The 20,469-nt window shown below is 31.3% G+C and overlaps 1 protein-coding gene across 2 annotated transcripts; it reads right to left on the reverse strand.

Moving 5' to 3' along the window:
* Positions 1-7,112: 7,112 nt before the first annotated feature.
* On the reverse strand, positions 7,113-15,813 carry LOC142321856 (uncharacterized). Of its 2 annotated transcripts, none has more exons than XM_075360313.1 (3): positions 15,722-15,813; positions 8,282-8,460; positions 7,113-7,485 (listed from the first exon to the last, which is right to left on the reverse strand). In XM_075360313.1, the coding sequence occupies exons 2-3, from the start codon at positions 8,458-8,460 to the stop codon at positions 7,188-7,190; spliced, it is 477 nt and encodes a 158-aa protein (XP_075216428.1). In that variant the 5' UTR covers positions 15,722-15,813; the 3' UTR covers positions 7,113-7,187. The 2 variants fall into 2 exon arrangements, with proteins under 2 accessions (XP_075216428.1, XP_075216429.1); XM_075360314.1 differs by lacking the exon at positions 15,722-15,813 and adding an exon at positions 12,059-12,208.
* Positions 15,814-20,469: the final 4,656 nt, after the last annotated feature.

Here is a 20,469-nt window from a genome sequence, read left to right on the forward strand (position 1 = left end):
TTAAGTTAAAAATTTATAAAATAAATATAAGATGTAGTATTTTGGCTTGGTTCGGGTGATTTTCTAGTAAATATCTTCCAAAAATGATAAGAAACATGTTTAACTTATGAACAGCAGTTCATAATTGTTTATAATAATAATAATGATCAAATTTCTGATAATAAACTAATAATGTAAATCCAAGTTGTTTTAAAAGCATATAACTTCCAACAAACATATGTTTGTTTTCTAAGTCCCCAAGAAAATTTAAACTCTCATTTCCACTTCTACGTTAAAGAGCTTGTGAATGATGATATTCATAGTTACTTTACTAGTTAACAGATAGGTAAGGTACAGATAATTTCTCTTATTACTTCCTTGTTTGAAGTCAAGAAAGTATTGTGATAGAAAAAAACGTTGATTTTCAGTTTTCAACGATAATATCGATTTTTGCAATCCTTTAATCCATTTTGACTAGTTTCGATGTGATATCTGTATGAAAATATGTACATAACTCAAAAAGGATTAGATGTAGGATGTTGAAATTTTAGATTTAGCACTGTTGTAACAGCTAGTTGAGCACCTCCCTTTTTGATTGTAAAATCCAAGAATATTTGGATTAATTTTATATTTACTGAAGTAATAAGCCCTCATTGAGAGTTTTTTTAACGATATATCATAAAATATATATATATAAAATAACCTTTAAACTTCATATTTAAATGGAGACAATATGAGCTATAAAATATCTGTTTTGTGCAATAAGCAAATCAATTTTATAGATATTAAAAAAAAAATCTATCTTACTATTTTATTATTTAATCCTGAATGAGATATTACATTCTTCACTGTTCAGACAGTGATGACAATATATAATAAAATCTATCTTAATAAGGTATACTACCTAAGGTATAGATAGCTTTTTTTTTTGTCTTCAGTCATTTGACTGGTTTGATGCAGCTCTCCAAGATTCCCTATCTAGTGCTAGTCGTTTCATTTCAGTATACCCTCTACATCCTACATCCCCAACAATTTGTTTTACATACTCCAAACGTGGCCTGCCTACACAATTTATCCCTTCTACCTGTCCTTCCAATATTAAAGCGACTATTCCAGGATGCCTTAGTATGTGGCCTATAAGTCTGTCTCTTCTTTTAACTATATTTTTCCAAATGCTTCTTTCTTCATCTATTTGCCGCAATACCTCTTCATTTGTCACTTTATCCACCCATCTGATTTTTAATATTCTCCTATAGCACCACATTTCAAAAGCTTCTAATCTTTCTTCTCAGATACTCCGATTGTCCAAGTTTCACTTCCATATAAAGCGACACTCCAAACATACACTTTCAGAAATCTTTTCCTGACATTTAAATTAATTTTTGATGTAAACAAATTATATTTCTTGCTGAAGGCTCGTTTAGCTTGTGCTATTCGGCATTTTATATCGCTCCTGCTTCGTCCATCTTTAGTAATTTTACTTCCCAAATAACAAAATTCTTCTACCTCCATAATCTTTTCTCCTCCTATTTTCACATTCAGTGGTCCATCTTTGTTATTTCTACTACATTTCATTACTTTTGTTTTCTTCTTGTTTATTTTCATGCGATAGTTCTTGCGTAGGACTTCATCTATGCCGTTCATTGTTTCTTCTAAATCCTTTTTACTCTCGGCTAGAATTACTATATCATCAGCAAATCGTAGCATCTTTATCTTTTCACCTTGTACTGTTACTCCGAATCTAAATTGTTCTTTAACATCATTAACTGCTAGTTCCATGTAAATATTAAAAATTAACGGATATAGGGAACATCCTTGTCGGACTCCCTTTCTTATTAGGGCTTCTTTCTTATGTTCTTCAATTGTTATTGTTGCTGTTTGGTTCCTGTACATGTTAGCAATTGTTCTTCTATCTCTGTATTTGAACCCTAATTTTTTTTAAAATGCTGATCATTTTATTCCAGTCTACGTTATCGAAAGCCTTTTCTAGGTCTATAAACGCCAAGTATGTTGGTTTGTTTTTCTTTATCTTCCTGCTACTATTAATCTGAGGCCTAAAATTGCTTCCCTTGTCCCTATACTTTTCCTGAAACCAAATTGGTCTTCTCCTAACACTTCTTCCACTCTCCTCTCAATTCTTCTGTATAAAATTCTAGTTAAGATTTTTGATGCATGACTAGTTAAACTAATTGTTCTATATTCTTCACATTTATCTGCCGCTGCTTTCTTTGGTATTATAACTATAACACTTTTTTTGAAGTCTGACGGAAATTCCCTTTTTTCATAAATATTACACACCAGTTTGTATAATCTATCAGTCGCTTCCTCACCTGCACTGCGCAGTAATTCTACAGGTATTCCGTCTATTCCAGGAGCCTTTCTGCCATTTAAATCTTTTAATGCTCTCTTAAATTCAGATCTCAGTATTGTTTCAGCTGCAATATATCGTCTGAAACCCAAGGTTTTCTACCAGTTCTCTTTATTCCGCCTAATTTTGCTTCTGCTGATTTAAGAATTTCCTTTTTAACATTCTCCCATTCTTCTTCTACATTTTCTACCTTATCTTTTTTACTCAGACCTCTTGCGATGTCCTCCTCAAAAATCTTCTTTACCTCCTCTTCCTCAAGTTTCTCTAAATTCCACCGATTCATCTGACAACTTTTCTTCAGGATTTTAAACCCCAATCTACATTTCATTATCACCAAATTATGGTCGCTATCAATGTCTGCTCCAGGGTAAGTTTTGCAGTCAACGATTTGATTTCTAAATCTTTGCTTAACCATGATATAATCTATCTGATACCTTGCAGTATCGCCTGGCTTTTTCCAAGTGTATATTCTTCTATTATGATTTTTAAATTGGGTGTTGGCAATTACTAAATTATACTTCGTGCAAAACTCTATAAGTCGGTCCCCTCTTTCATTCCTTTTGCCCAGCCCGTATTCACCCACTATATTTCCTTCCTTGCCTTTTCCAATGCTTGCATTCCAATCTCCAACTATTTTTAAATTTTCATCTCCTTTTAGGTGTTTAATTGCTTCATCAATCTCTTCGTATACACACTCTACCTCATCATCATCATCATGGGCGCTTGTAGGCATATAGACGTTAACAATCGTTGTCGGTTTAGGTTTATCCTTATTACAATGATTCTATCGCTATGTGTTTTGAAATACTCCACTCTCCTCCCTATCTTCTTGTTCATCACGAAACCTACTCCTGCCTGCCCATTATTTGACGCTGAGTTAATTACTCTAAAATCACCTGACCAAAAGTCGCCTTCCTCTTCCCACCGAACCTCACTAATTCCTACTATATCCACATTTGTCCTACCCATTTCCCTTTTTAAATTTTCTAGCCTACCAACCTTTTTTAAGCTTCTAACATTCCATGCTCCGACTCGTAGAATGTTATTTTTTAATTTTCTGGTGACCCCTTCTTTAGTAGTCCCCACCCGGAGATCCGAACGGGGGACTATTTTACCTCCGGATTATTTTACCAAGGAAGGCGCCTCCATTATTGCTATGTGAAAATGCAGAGAGCCACATTTTCTTGGAAAAAAAGCAGCTGTAGTTTTCCATTGCTTTCAGCTGCGCAGTACTCAGAGGACTGAGTGATGTTGATACGGCCGTTTAAGTCATTGTGACTCACGCCCCTAACAACTACTGAAAGAGCTGCTGCCCTCTTTCAGGAATCATTCCTTAGTCTGGCTCTCAAAACAGATACCTCTCCGATATGGTTGCACCTTCGGTCCAGCTACTCTGTATCCCTGGCACTCAAGCCCCCTCACCAACGGCAAGGTCTCATGATTCATAGAGGAGGGCATAGATAGCAAGCACCTAATTGACTAAAATTAGCCATTTTAACCTCAAATTAAATGTTAATAAAAAAATTTACTACAGTTAACTTTTTTAAATAAATTAAGGGTCCAACAGTTTCGAATCGAATTATGGGAACTGTTGAATAAAATAATTAGAATTGGATGCTAATTAGGTGAGATCCTAACTTATGTGAGAATTTCTTGTTTTTAACCATAAATGAATCACATAATTTGTTTTACCTCCACAAATTAATTCTTAAAATAAACTGAGAACTAACTTAAATATAATGGCACCATTTAGAAGAACTTGAGTCACAAAGCAATTGTTGAAATTTCATTTGAAGAGGAATTGCTGTTTTCTAAATATAAATCTGTTTAAAAGCAACTACTTGTGCCACAGCAACTTCATTTTTTTAATAGACAGAGGTTCTGTTACATTAACAATATATGAAAAATGACATTATTGAGCAAGAGAGATCTTGATAGTTACATAAAGTGGTGTCTCTTTGTTCTGCACTATTAAGTAGTACCCCTTAAGTGGTGCACCCACCTTTTTTTTCTGTTTAGCCTCCGGGAATCACCGTCAGGTATTACTTCAGAGAATGAATGAGGATGGTATGTATGAGTGCAAGTAAAGTGTAGTCTTGTACAGTCTCAGATCGACCATTTCTGAGATGTGTGATTAATTGAAACCCAACAATCAAAGAACACTGGTATCAACGATCTAGTATTCAAATCCGTATAAAAGAAACTGCCTTTACTAGAATTTGAACGTTGGAATTCTCGACTTTGAAACCAGCTTATTTTCGAAGACGTGTTCACCACTAGACCAAACCAATGGGTTAACTGGTGCACCCCTTTCTTTCTTTCATTTTCCTGTTTAGCCTCCGGTAACTACCGTTTAGATAATTCTTCAGAGGATGAATGAGGATGATATGTATGAGTGTAAATGAAGTGTAGTCTTGTACATTCTCAGTTCAACCATTCCTGAGATGTGTGGTTAATTGAAACCCAACCACCAAAGAATACCGGTATCCACGATCTAGTATTCAAATCCGTGTAAAAATAACTGGCTTTACTAGGACTTGAACGCTGGATCTCTCGACTTTGAAATCAGCTGATTTGGGAAGACGCGTTCATCACTAGACCAACCCGGTGGGTTAACTGGCGCACCCCTACCCACATATAAGTTAACAAACCTGTAATTGTTTAAAAAATAAGGTTTTTAAAAAAAGAAGAGAACAGTGGCTTAACAGATAAAACAGCTTATTTTGGTATGAGTTTTATTATATGCATTTTTACATGCCTTTTTAAGGTGTTATAATTGAAATAATTACCTGGATCCTCAATTTAGTTTATTAATAAAGTTCTATGTAGAAAGAAATGATCACAATTTATTAATAACTAGCTGTATCCGCCACGCCTCGCTGTGGCACATTGTGGTTGCATGGATGAGAAATGAGAAAGAAAACAAAGCATATGTTTCATAGAAGTTTAATTTTACAATACTTGTTGATATACAATATTTTTTTGTTTTTCCACTGTCTGCGTAGATATAAAGCCTATCTGGTTTGCCGACTCGGGAAGACACACATGCAAATGTCCATGTGAGAAGCAATCCGCATCTAAATCTAAACCACACAATTCTAAAGATTGACCTTGAGCTTTATTGATTGTGATTGCAAATGCCAATCGAATTGGGAATTGCAATCTTTTAAATTGAAATGGTGTATCGGTTGGGATCATGGGTATTCGAGGAATGAGGACATCTTCACCTTTGAAAGGCCCCGTTAAAATCTTGCTTCCACTACGTTATTCATTAATTTCTTAACTGCAAGTCGCGTGCCGTTAAAGAATTTTGGCTGATTAATATTCCGCAACAGGAAAATTGGCACACCTATTTTCAATTTTAATATGTGTGGTGGCAATCCTGGCACATAAGTGATTTTTAAAATTCCCTTGGATAATTAACTACTTGCGGCAAGGATAGCTCGTTCACTGAGCCAATCGTGATTTCTATGATTATTTTGAATATTTGGAAATACTTTTTCGATCAGTTCTCCTTTCGATGTTCTAAATTACAAAATTTATCAAGAAATGATATTCGTCTAGACGTCTCATCGACTGCCAACTGTCCGTTTCCAATGACCTCAGCTGATAGATCAATTCTGCAGCTCGGGTGGGTGCTGGCATTCCCAATTGACTAAGAACTTTATTTGAATTAGGTGAACACTTGTCTTCAATATTTATCAATACTTCGTTGTAAATGGCTTCTGTAAATTCAGACAAAAGTGAATATTTAACCTAACAAAGGATGTTTTGGTCAGTATGTAGGGATATTATTTTATGTGTATTGGTTTATTTCGACCTTTTTTTGAATAGTCCTAAGTCTATCTGGGCTATATGAAAGTTGGGTGTTTTAATTTATTTACTGTAAGTCATCCTTCTTGGTGGCTTTCTTTTTGTTTTGGTGTTTTTGTTGTTTTTTTTTTTTACTAAAATACAGATGTTTAGCTATGATGTTAAATATAATTCAAAGAAATTTGTTACTTAATCAGTTGTGATTTTGTTTACATTGGCAACGTCCATACGGGCTCTTTGTGATTGGTCGTTGTGTTTGACAGCGGCCATCTTGCAGTGAACTGATTGGTTTTCCTTTGTTTACCTTTCCATCTATATCATCATTCACAAGCTCTTTAACGTATAAGTGCCCAGAGAACACAACGTTCTCATATAAATGGAAATGAGAGTTTAAATTTTCTTGGGGAACTTAGAAAACAAACATATGTTTGTTGGAAGTTATATGCTTTTAAAACAACTTGGATTAACATTATTAGTTTATTATCAGAATATTGATCATTATTATTATTATAAACAATTATGAACGGCTGTTCATAAGTTAAAGATGTTTATTATCATTTTTGGACGATATTTACTAGAAAATCACCCGAACCAAGCCAAAATACTACATCTTATATTTATTTTATAAATTTTTAACTTAATTTTTTTTTTCATTGTTGCATATATTATCTTATTCATTTTATGAGTAAGAAAAGTATGAATTTACTCATTCTTTTAAATAGAAAATATTAATTGTTTAATAAATTTTAAAAACGAAAAAACCTTTATTAGAATGAAATGCAAAGTATTATATACCCTTCTTTAAGGAAGCATGTATTATATGTGCTGTCTATATTGAAGTATTTGACTTTACTGTGGCAATATGATAATCGGGACGTTATTACAGTTCGACTAGGAAAAAGGGATTAAGTAGTTTCTAGTAAGAAAATAATATAAGTGAAATGAAAACATGTTTGTATATATCATCAAAATTTATTCATGAAATTATTTTTATTTATCGATACATTTTTACTTCACTTGTTTGTTGTTAATGTTTTCTAATAATTTGATGAACCGTTCTATTAAACTGGTTAACATTTCCGTAGATTGTTAAATTAAAATTGAGTCCATAACTGCTGTTTGACTTAAAACTGATGACGGTGTAGTTGTATCCAACTCCTCCTTCCTTCAAAGACGGATATCCATTTCTACCTTCGCCTAATAAATCGATGACCTTTAAATAACTAATTGTTAAATTGTTGTAACCGTGTGCCGGATATTGGAAATCATAAGTAAAACTTTCATTCCCTTTTCCAGCTGCAGCAATTCCACTATGGTATAGTAATCTAGAAAACACAAGTTAAAAATAATTAATGTTATTGTTCATAAACAGTAATTTTTCTATAAAATATATTTCATTAAAAAGTCATTGATTTCTTTTTTATAGCGTTATAGATGTCTTTCACATTTCTTATTTGGATTCAGCATGTTTTACACACAAACACAAACTCACACACACACACACACACACACACACACACACACACACATACACACACACACTTACACACAAATTATATACATATTTATTTATGTTTGTAATTATCTATCTTTAAAATTACACAACAAACTTAATACAACATGAAAAGTTAATTTTATGCGTCCCCATCAGTTAATATAATAAATATTGTTAATTAAAATATTTATTAATACAGGCACCAACAGTCCGATGCAAAATAATAGTTGCTGATGGATGATAATAAAATTTAAAAGCCTGAAAAATGCCATGCCTTATACGGAATAAATCCAGGAAAGTTCAAATGATATGAAGGTTCATTACAACTCCTCCATAGAGATTGAAGGAGTAGTAGTAACTGCTTAAAAAAGCAATTAAAACAAACTTTTTAAATGTTAGTGGAATATTTCTGATGAATGACTTGTCTGTAATAAAAATTTTTGTTAGCAAAGTAAGTTATATACAATTTTTTTTAAATTGTATTCAAATGTTTTATTATTAGTTTAACTGATGAGACGACTCATGCATCTAAAACGCATTTCTAATTGTATCTAAAAAGAATGCTTAACTATTATTTATATTATAGGATTTAAAAATATTTCTAAATTGATAACACCTGTACTTACACATCTCCACCGGTTAGATTTCCGATAAAAAGATCATGTGTACCATTTATGCTTCCATTTCCGCTGAGTTGGTGATGGAATTTAGGATGAAATTTATATTCACCGAATGCCAAAGGAATCATTACCGCAAATCCGATTAAAAGTATTATGTTTGCTGTCATCGCTTTGGTGAACTCCATCTGAAATAAAAATTGCAATTACACATATATACAATACTTAAATTGTATTACTTTTTTTTTTTATATGGATACCTTTTCCATTTTGTTTACACAGGTATGTCCAACCGATTTTAAAACAGTTTTATTTATAATGAATTTAACAACGTTAAACTATACCAAAAATCAGTAAGAATTCAATCGGTTTGAGCTTCTGCTGCCGTAAGAATGGAAGTCTTAAGGAGAACAGTAAATTTACAGCCATGTAACATTAATTTTGTTTAAACTTCAATATTTTCATTTCAATTAATTCTTAAACCTTTGTTTCTAATCAAATAAAAGTCGCAATGATATTTTTACTTTCATCCAACAACTGGCTTCACAAATTTTATTTCAGCTAACGATTACAAAATATTATTTTTTTGTTTATAAATTTTAACTGAAATTTTATCCTTTTTTCCATTACTAATTAGAAATATCTTTAATGATCTGAACGTTTTTGTATTTTATTGTCTCTATTGTCTTTTATCCTTTGCAAAATAATCCCATATCTAAAATTAAAAATATAAGCCTGTGATAAACTTCTGTATATAATGTATGATGGTTTAACTTAGAATACAATGTAAGTGGCCATTCGATAAATTTCTAGAAATTTATCTTGGAGCATCTTAACTTAGGGCTATTTTTTCAAATACGGCGTGAACATATCTATATATATTCTGGACAATAATTAAATTAAAAAAATTTACATTTAGTGTACGCCTATTGGTTTTTATTTATTTAATATTTGTGTTTTCTCAAGGTATTTAATATATGTTCTTGTTTAATCTCAAGTTCAATTAAATTTTTAATTTTTTTAAAAAGTTTCATTTTTTTTTTAAAAACGATTTAACGGTTTGTGACCAATTATCAACGTATAGCTCATATTCTACGTTAACGTTTGGTAAAAAAATAAGACTGGTAAATTTTCTTAACAAATAAGAGCGTTTATCTCAACATATACGACGCATTAAGTGTAGTTGTGTGCCGCCATCGTAGTGTTATTGACATTTTTTAAAACAAATCCCTTTAATTTTCTCCATTTTTTATAAGTAAGTATGTTGCAGTTAACTGCGAGACTCACTTCTTTCCACTAGTTTTGTCAGTTTGACAATTCTATTAATATAATATCTTTCTTTTGAATATATTTTTTTTTTAATTCTTTGCTGTGGTGTATATGTTTCTTTCTTTAATTTAATTTTTGAATTAGAATTCGATAAAATAATTTTAAAAAATATCACTTATTTTAAACACTCGTAATAAAGTTTAAAATAATTCATCAGAAAAAAATGTTACATCCCGGATAAATTTCTAAAAATTTAGCTTGGAGCATCTGTATTTAGCGCTATTTTTTCATGAAAGGCGTGAACGTATCTATCATATATTTTCGACGGTAAATAAAATACAAAATTTACATTTAGTGTACTATTATTGGTTGTGTACTAATTCAGTGCACCAATTTTGCACGAGGTTCGGCTAATAAATTTTTCTTATATATGCGTAGCATGGTAATGAAAAACAAATACTGGAATGAAATAAAAAATGAATAAAAGTACAATACCTTAGCTGCAAAATGCAGTATTTATTTTTCGCTATAATCCCCATGTACTATTTTCCCAACGTGTGACAAGGTTTTGTCACTGAAAAATTCTGTGGGCTTTCTCGGAACAAAGCGGCCACACCTTCTTTCATCTCATCGTCGGTGGTCATCAGTCGTTTCATGTCATGTCATCCTGCGGGGGAGAGCCATCAGAGAGTTTGCACGGTACCCATCGCGCACAGATTTTACGGTAACCCAATTCCTCTATAATATGACCAACTCGTTCTTTAGATATGCCTAACTGAATAGCGATGCGTTGCTGGGTGATTCACCGGTCACTTTGAAGCAAATCGTCCTCCACTTTCGATGTTTCTCGTCGGTCACAGGAACTGATCGTCCGCTGCAAGATGCATCCTCAATTGTCACCTTACCAGCTTCACATTCGCGAAATTTTAACGCCCACCTATTTACAGTACCCTACAACAGTTTCACTACTGTAAACCGCTTTTCAACGATGAAAAATATTCGTAGGATTTAGATTTTCTGCTGTTAAAAATTTGATCCCTGTGCGCTGTTTTGACTGTGTTGACAAATTGGCCGTACTCGACTACATTTTAACTGCTACTGAAAATAAACCGAAAAACAATTTCAAATAGAGGGGGTATTTTAGCTACCATCTGCTGTCACGCTAAACTCGATAGTACCTTTTGTCTCCGTGTAGCACGCTAGTGGACTAAATTTATCAGCCGAGCCTCGTATTTATCTATTATTCAAAAATGAAATAATAATTATTAATCAGAAATTTTTCTTAGTCTGTAAAAAAATATTATTTTGTTTATTTATTCTTTACCTTTGTATTTTTCTGGTTATTAAAAAAGCGTTTCACACAATACCTTTTAGGAAGTTAGAAATTGTGAAATTAGAGAATATCTTTACAATTTATTGAACTTTTTATTACTAGCAGAAGACAAGCTATTATTTTTGGGAGGTATGATAATTCTTTTATCGAGATTGATGTAATGTTTCGTCAGTAATCTTATGAACTTTTGTATTTAAAAGGAATATATATTTCCAATATTATATACTAGTTATATTCTATGTATATTAAAAATTGTTATGTAAACTGAATATTACAAGTTGAAATTTACTCTTTTTTCAGATAACGAAACGATTAATTTTGGTACTGATTTTGTTTAGATTATTTTACAGAGATTTGAAAATGTTATTACGGTTTTAGCAATCAGTTAGATACTAACCAGTTATCAATAAATTGTGTTAAAATTGAAGTCTTATACTTTTACATAGTGTTTTTTAAATTTTACAAAACTGAAGAGAAAGTCCTACTATATAACAGGCGGAAACGTAGTTACATGATAATTATGTAATACTTTACTGTGTGTATCTTAATTATTTGTTTTATATTAAATAAAAGTTTCATATTTGATTTATGTTTTAAAAATGTTACTAATTACGTTCGTAGATGATTTTACAGTTTATTATATTGAACTGTTTTCTGAATTTTCCTTGTTAAAGAATAATAATGACTGTATTATTATTGATTTATTTTTAACTAGAATATTAGTTAAACAGAATATAATTTTCGAAATTTCATAAATGTACAACATTCCTTAGAATCTAAATATTAGGATGAAATAAAAATTATTAATCAGAATTTTTCTTAGTCTTTTATGAAATAAAATTAATTCACGTAAATTATTTTTGTTTTTTTTATTATTCAATTTTCAGATTTTTTCCGGCAATTATCTCTAGTTTTCTGACTTTTGCATAAGGACAAGTTAAGGTTTAATTCTCGGTTATAAAATCTATTATAATTTCTACATTTGTATAAGTAATACATACCAAAATAGTTTTAAAAAAATTATCTGTTTTATCGTAAATTAAAACTATCATTCATTTTTGATTGCATCTTTTAGTTCATGATAAACGAAATGTTTAATAAAAAAATAAAATGATAATTACTTTTAATTCTTTACTAAGTAGAAAATTATAAGCTACTATAACATGAAAAATAATTTATCTTACCGTAACGTCTTTTTAAGATCTGGAAAACTGTTTGGAGAAATAATTATTTCTTACTCTTTCGTTTTCCGTAGTAAAGTGAATTAAATTAATTAGTGTCCGGTTTATAAATGTTTAATTTTATCTTTGGAAAAATAAAATTACGTAATTACTTTAATTTGATTAGATGAGTGTATTAGTTTACGTAAATCTGTATTGAAATAAACAAATTCTAAGAAACAACCAACTATGTCTATGTGAAGATCTCATTCACAAAAAAAAAAATTAAATCACACGTGTTATTTAAGTACCTACTCGACTACATTTTAATTGCTACTGAAAACAAACCGATAAACGGATTTCAAATAGAGGGGTTATTTTAGCTACCACGTGCTGTCACGCTCAACTTGATAGTACCTTTTGTCTCCGTGTAGCACGCTAGTGGGCAAATTTTTTTTACAGCCGTGCTTCGTATTTATCTATTATTCAAAAAAACAGATTTACGTAATATTCTGTTTTCTTTTAATATTTATTTTATTCGTTTGATTTCAGTCATAAAAATCCTTTATCAGTTTATTTTTTTAAAAATACAGATTCAAAAATATTACTGCAGAACGTATTAAATATTATTGAGGAACTCATGAAATACATTTTTTTGAAAACCCTCTGACTCACAAAATATACATCCCCCGACATCCGTAGAAACCCAAAAAAATAACTGAATAAAATATTTCACTAGAAATACTTTTTTTTTCAGTAAAGACTGAAGAAGATAGAAGTACATCTACTACTTCAAGAGTTACCGATTCCGATGTCGATCAAGCTGGTCTTCGATTTCATTTTTATTTTCTTGATGAATATAAGTAAAAATAATAACTTTATGTTACAAAACCTAATTTTAGCCACTTTTGCCTTTTTAGCATTTTTCTATTTACCTCTTTATTTGCTTTTCCAACAAACTTCTTTATCTAAAAAGTATTTTATTATTACTGTTTCTAAGATCGTGTATGAGAATTAAGTAATTGCTTCTATGCTTTAATGCCAGTTTTCTGTATCACATTTGTTAATTTATTATTTATTCTTTAAACAACTTTTTTTTATTTTTTTAAAATATAACTTAATTATTTATAATTCATAATTTATTTAATTTACAATTTATTTATTCTTTAGTTAATAATATTCTTTATAATAATAATTATTTATCTATTTTTAACTGTATTTTTCACGAAAGTATTTCACATAAACATCTGAACATAAATTTAGTAATATGATTATTAAAATTACCAAGTAAATGAAGCAGTGATCTTTAAAAAATATCAATAAAACCTGTATTTCCTCATTAAAAATCATAAGTGTGAAAAAAAGGTGAAAAAAATAATAAATTAAGAGCGCACGGCTCACTAATTTAGCCATGAACACGCTAAATTAGTGTGTTCGATGGCAGTACATAAGCAGTACGAAATATAGTGAGGGATCGTCGAATATGCTATTTCACTCATTTCAGATAAAAAATTACCAGCAAGTAACGACAAAATGAAACAGATTCATAATCCAAGAAAAACTCACTTTCATTAGGTTTTAAAGTGAAGCGGCAGCAGAGGAAAGTTCATTTTGATAAAATTTAAGCGGATAATTATATGATTTCAAAAAATCAGACTACTGAAGACCACATATTAGAAATAACTGAGACGATCGCCACAACGATAAATCTTAGAAAGAGTTGTATGAATATTTTTCTGGATATTAAAAAAGCGTTTCATTCAATACTTTTAAGGATGTTAGAAGGAATTAGAGAATATATTTAAAATTTATCGAACTTTATATGACTTGTAGAAAGAAAACAAGCTATTCATTTTGGTGGTTGTGATAGTTCTTTTACGGAGATTATGTTATGTTTCGTCAGTTATGTTGTAACTATTTTTTCCTTTTGTATTTAAAAGGAAACTACTTTATATAATATTTGTAATATTTATAAATAACTTTAATTTATAATATATAATATATTTATGTATAATCTTGATAAAGCCTCGCATTGAAGGCGAAACGTGTGTTCTTGTTTTGTATTTTGTTTTATTTTTAGGAATAATATCATAATATGGTAAAATGGTTGTTTTTACCTGAAGAATCATAATATGGTATATTTGTGATCTAAATATTTTATCTGCGTATTTATATTTATTTTAATTATTTTTTTGTAGTGACTTATTTTGATCTGAGTCATTTGTGTTTTTATATATGTACGTGTTGAAATTGACTGTATTTGGAAATTGAAAACTGCTTTTTTTGAAGATGACATCGGTTAATTTGGATTTTGTTTATATTATTTTAGAGAGAGGTGCAAATGTTATTACGGGTTTAAAACAGATGGTTAAACAATAACTAGTTGCAATTAAAGTATTATACCATTTCAGTCCTATACTTTCATAGTATATTTTTAATTTCACACAAGTGAAGAGATTTTATTTACTAAAATCACTTAATAAAATTTCTTCTTATGTTTATAGACAACTTTCCAAATAAAAAATAATAATGATTATGTATATTACTGGAGCCAGACTATTATTTAAATGTAATAATAATTCAAAATTTCATAAATATAAAAGATTTCTACAATTTCAGTCAAAAAGAAATAAAATTTATTTATCTGAATTTTATCGTATTTGGATTAGATTAATTAATTGGTTTCAGGGTTATTTTAAACTACCGCGTTGGTCTAGTAGTGATAAACTCGTCAGCGCAAACAGCTGATTTCGAAGTCAAGAGTTCTAAGTTTCAAATCCTAGTAAAGGCAGTCAGTTACTTTTATACGGATTTGAATAGTAGATCGTCGATACCGTCGTTCTTTGGTGGTTGGGTTTCAATTAACCACACGTCTCATGATCGGTTGACCTGAAACTGTACAAGACTATATTTCATTTTTATTCATACATATCATCCTCATTCTTCCTATGAAGTAATACCATACGATGGTTCCGGAGGCTAAAGACAAAAGAAAGAAAAAAGAGGTTTTTCCTTTCATTTTATTATTTCATTTTTCAGCTAGTCACACTTTTCAGTAATCATTTTCCTTCTGTGTAAAGAGCAAAGTAAAGTTGTAATTGTCAGTAATAAAATTTACTGAAGTAAAAAAAAGATAATAATAAAATTTATTATTAAAAAAAAGATTATAATAAAATTTATTATAATCTTTTTTTTTACTTTTATTAATAGTCGCATCAACATTGTAACTATACCGTTAAATGTGCAGTCTTGAACAGTTTCAGGCCAACCATTCCCTAGACGTGTGATTAATTGATACCCAACCGCCAAAGAACACCGGTATCCACGATCTAGTGTTCAAAAGTAAATGAAAGCACGTAAGCTTGCCTTACTCTTGTTAGAATTTGAACCTGAGAACTTTAACTTCGAAATCAGCTGATTTTTGACGACAAGTTTAACACTAGACCCCCCTAGACCTCTAAGGGGTAATTTTTACTTTCGTATATGTTATCAAATAAAATTATTTTGTTAAATTTATTATTTTATCGCTAAAATAAAATTATAAATCATTTTGATTGAAAAAATAAAGGTAATCAACCAACTTTTATTTCATATACAACTGGAATGATTAATAAAATAATATTAATTACTTTTAATTCTTAACTTCAGCAATTTTTAAGCTATCATATGAAAAATTATAATTCTTACCTTAATGTCTATTAAAAGTTCCGGAAAACTGTCTTGAGAAATAATTATTTCTTAGTAGTATGTTTGCCGTGGTAAAGTGAATTTAATTATTAATGCCCGGTTTATAAATGATTAATTTTATCTTTGGAAAATAAATTATTTACGTAATTACTTTAATTACATTAGATAAGACTATTATTTTACTTAAATTACAAGTACTTTAACGGAAATAAAAAATTTGAAGAAATAACCAACTTGCTCGTATGTTGTCTGTCTATATGATGATCTCATTCACAAAAAAAAATCTTAAAGCGCGCGTAAAGTACCCTAATTATCTATAATTGAATAAATCATTCTAGATACGTGAAAATATGTGAATTTTTTTTTCGAAGTTTTAGGGGCATCGATTGCTGTGGTCATTAGCCCCTTTCTAAATCAAGAACAAAAAGAAAAATCCTTTTACTTCCCTGTTAATAGCACGAGCGACATAGTAGTAGACTAGTCTTGTCATAATAGATCACCCAGAAATATAGTTGTCAGGGAGTAATAAAAACCCCAAAAGAAACACAGTATTAGAAGGGTGTAAAGGGTCCTTGTTACTTAAAACCGTTTAACATTGACACTTTAAAACACTTAAGCTTTCAAACCATTTCTTACAAAATGTTATCGATCCTGTATAACTAAATTCACTATCAAACAAAAGAAATTAAAATCGTCCTTTGATCAAAATTCTTAAACAATTCTCTGTCATTATCGCCTAGGTTATCCGTTAGGCCATTCCGTTTATCCTTTCTTCTTCCGTTTTACTATCATCCTGAAGGTCTCAATGTCGAATTCCAAAGTATCTGAATCCAGGTAGATGGAATCTTCAGATCCTTCACCGTAAATCGTGGAGGATATCTTGCATCAAATGACGCGATCAGAAGTACATCACAGTTGAGACTGGATGCACTCACTGCTAGAACATGTGGGACGGCCGAAATACTTGCCCTCTCACCCAAAAGGCTTCCGCGATTTCGGAGGCTCCATTGTTGCTTTTTCTAAATCTTCCTTTTCCAAAATCATTATTTCTGTTTTCACAGATCCCTGATCTGGGATTTTTTCAATCTGTACTTTGGCTGCAGTCTTCTTCATTGACTTAAAAGAAGCTGCAGGAGCCGTAGCAACCTGAATATAGGATGCTAACTTCGGTGATCGGCTCAACAAGAAGGTCAACAAGATTTCTGATCGATATCATTAAAAATAAAACCGTAAATCGGTTGCTTCCCAATATTATGTCTAAACATAATGTTAAATAATTACGGGCTTTTACACCAGTTTTTATAATATTGACATTTCTTTAGAAATGGATTGTAGGGTTTTAAGTGGCAATTGTATGTTTAATACACTCCTGTCACCTTCTGTTCTTTTCGGGTTTTAATATTCTATGACACTCCTATTTTCAGGATAATCTCTTTGATAAGACTAGTCTTTTGATATGATTGCTATATTTGATATGGCTGGGAAAGTTTTAGATTGAGATTAGGGCTAAGGATCATAATAGTCTCCGTTATCCCCCCAAAAAAAAAATTATTTATGTATTTTTTCATTAAAATTTTAAACATAATTTAATATTTAATTAGCTACAATTAACTAATTAGGTGCAGGCTATTTAAATACTTTGTAATGCGTTTCTGCGTGAAGCTCGATAATTAAGACCCGTTTCCGTTCTTATAGCCAAGGTTCAGAAAAATGACAATCCTCTGCATATAGGTTAAGATTTGTTAGATTATGCTTATTATTTGTAATTACATCCATATAACATGAACAATTACTTGTACGTTGTGTAGAAAACGACAGTGGAGAAAAAAAATAGAAAAGACCCAACTTTTCTTCATTTTTTATGAAAAATTTCAGTAACGACAGTAGATTAACAGTCAAGTGATCTAGGCAAAATTTTACCTAACATAGTTTAAGATGTAAATTATTTGTTTTCTCATGTAAATTATTTGTTTGAATTCACCTAGTCTATTTACAGATTTTTCCCTTTTGACAAATTGCTGTAATTTTTTTTCATTAAGCTTAAGTAAACCGTCCGGTAGGCCCATTTGTATGCTTACGAAAGTCCAGTTATACCTAAGATGAAAACTAGCTTCATAATAAATAAAAGTGATTTTTTAAAATGTGATTTTTATGAATGACAAAGAAAAATTCTTTATTTCTAAAACTCATTTACAAAAACCTAGTGTTTATCTCTTACAGATAAAGACTAGTAAATTTTACTTTACTGTACCAGGAAAAAACTAACAAAGCTTTCCGGTGATGTGAATTTCTTTTATGAGAAACAAACAAAATCAGAGTACTTTCGGGCACTACTTGTTAAATACTACAGTCAAGTTATATATATATATATATTTAAGTGCAAAATTGGCGCGCGCACGCACACACACACACACACACACACACACATATAATTATATATATATATATATAACTAGCTGTACCCTGCCACGCTTCGCTGTGGCACACCAAAGTTTCTGCGACGTTTATCAATTGATCGTTTCTTCGATGGAGAACAATATCTCTGGAACTGATCTCCGACTATGACTACTTCGTCTATAGTTGGAGCATTATATCTCCGAACATGTTCTCCAGCGGGCCTTTTGTCTACGTGAATGACAATCTTGTGGGTATCTGATGGCATCATATCAATTGCCGTTTGAACAAACGCACCTAATTGTTCCTTTCGTGAAAGAGTTTCTGTAGCTGCGAAATAATGTGTCTTCTTAGCGAGGTATATATTGCATAACGTGCATCGACTTTATCTCTATCATCACCAATTAAGTACTTTTGAAGGAATTTATGGTCACTACCTGAGAACGGGAGCAGGGAGCCAGCTTTGTGATATATTTGCCCTTTGATTTTTAAAGTTGGCATGAATTGAGTCGTCATGATTTCCGCACCAAATGACGTAATTTGGAAGCTAGAGTTATATTTCCTAATGTTCAATAGGAAATACTTCGATTCAGCGATAGATCCAACAAGTAGAGTTTTCAATGGCTCTGGTGGTGGCAGACCTGGCAGTAGGTACAGACATGACTCATCTGGCCAACGACAACATGCCGGCTTGAACTATAATCAACAGCTGGATTGTTCCGGAACGCAAGACGATTGTATTGCAGATTCAGATCAGCTGTTCTTTGGGTTCGTGTTTCAGCTATCCTCACCCTGTCGCGTTCATTCCGTTGAGAACGAACCAAATCTGTTGTTGCAGAACGCGACTGACGTCCTCTGACATCCTCAAACCAGGCTGCTCGTCTTTCTGCCGGTTCCACGTTACGTATCTGGATGGTGCTTAGTCTGTTCCTCTCTCGTACGGATGCCCGCTCTTCCTCAGTCATATTCGAAAGCCGTCTTCTTGATCCTTCTGTGTGGCGAGTGCGGCGGCCCAAATTCGATTTTCTGCAAGGCATTATTTCGGCTTTCACTGGAATACAAGGAAGGGATAAGATTATAACCTCTTATGGCTCTCACAGCATTACAGAAAGAACAAAAAGTTTAATGACGAAAAACTTTCATTTTGTAAAGGCAAAAAAAATTTATTTGAAGTTTTTTCACCTATCTCTCATGGTTGTCATAGCTGCAGCTCGACAACAATGAGACACAGGACAGACAGTATTGAAAAGTGGCTAAAAATTAATAATATTAACTAAATACATGAATTTAAATAAATAAGTAAAATATTAGTTAAATGAAAAAGTTAAATTATAATTATAAAAAATTAATATTTTTTCTGACCTTCTCTCATATAAAACATAACCTCTACTTACGATTTGGTGAAAGGCGCAGCTCAATCACGACACGATCTCACAGAAGTACCTCGATTAAAGTGAATATTTTATTCAGATTGTATAATAATATGAATCAGATGCAAGTGGATACGTTTTTTTTTTTTGATAATAAATAATGTAATTGGGAATAGATATTGTTTTACATGTGACTGCGGTTGTCGTTAGCTAGTATGGCGATTGTTCCCCTCGCTTCCGGCAGATGACGCGGTCACTGGTACACAGCTGACCGTTAAAAAAACTGTTTTCGCGGTTGCGGGTATGTGACTGATGCGAAAAATATCTTTTGTGCGGGTTATATATTGTGCTAAAATTGAGCTCAATCGGTGCAGAACATTTTGAGTTTTTGAAGCGTACACAATCGAACTTAACATTTTTATATATAAGGATTTGTGGGCTGGGAAGGAAAAAGCCTTAAGTCGTGCGAAATAACACATCATTTTAAATGCTTACAAAAGCAGAGTAATGCTTACAAATTACAGAATAATCAAACGGCGTTGATTTCAGATATTAATAAACTGCTAACGTAAGTAGAAGTTGTGCTGCTTCAGTGTACAACGTGATTCTCGAGTATGAATCTACTAATGAATTACGGTCTCCAAAGAAAACAATACTCCACAGGTCAATTGAGAAAAAGGTGAAATTTTGATAAAAACGCGATTCGTAAAAAAATTACACGAATTTGAAATATTTAGAAATAGTATAGCGGTGTATTATGTCCTTTGGAAGAGAATTCGGTTATTGTCTTATTGTCTTCGACAACGCTTCTTATCATTAAACGAAAAGAATTCCAGCCGTGTTATAGAAAAACAATGATATCAAAATGTGGCTTAGTTCAAAAGGAATAATTTTTGAAGAGGTTTAAGTTAATGTTCAATCATTGCAAAGGGTTTCGCGTATTAAAAATAATTATAGTCCGTATAAAATTGGTTTGACACAAAA

This window comes from Lycorma delicatula, chromosome 3 (assembly GCF_047948215.1).
Source record: "Lycorma delicatula isolate Av1 chromosome 3, ASM4794821v1, whole genome shotgun sequence".
In the NCBI taxonomy this organism is placed as follows: domain Eukaryota; kingdom Metazoa; phylum Arthropoda; class Insecta; order Hemiptera; family Fulgoridae; genus Lycorma; species Lycorma delicatula.

Coding starts and splice junctions, on each gene's coding strand:
- LOC142321856 (XM_075360313.1), bottom strand. CDS start 8,460: ATGGAGTTCACCAAAGCGATGACAGCAAACATAATACTTTTAATCGGA. Junction 7,486..8,281: donor AATCTAACCGGTGGAGATGT/GTAAGTACAGGT, acceptor TGTGTTTTCTAG/ATTACTATACCATAGTGGAA.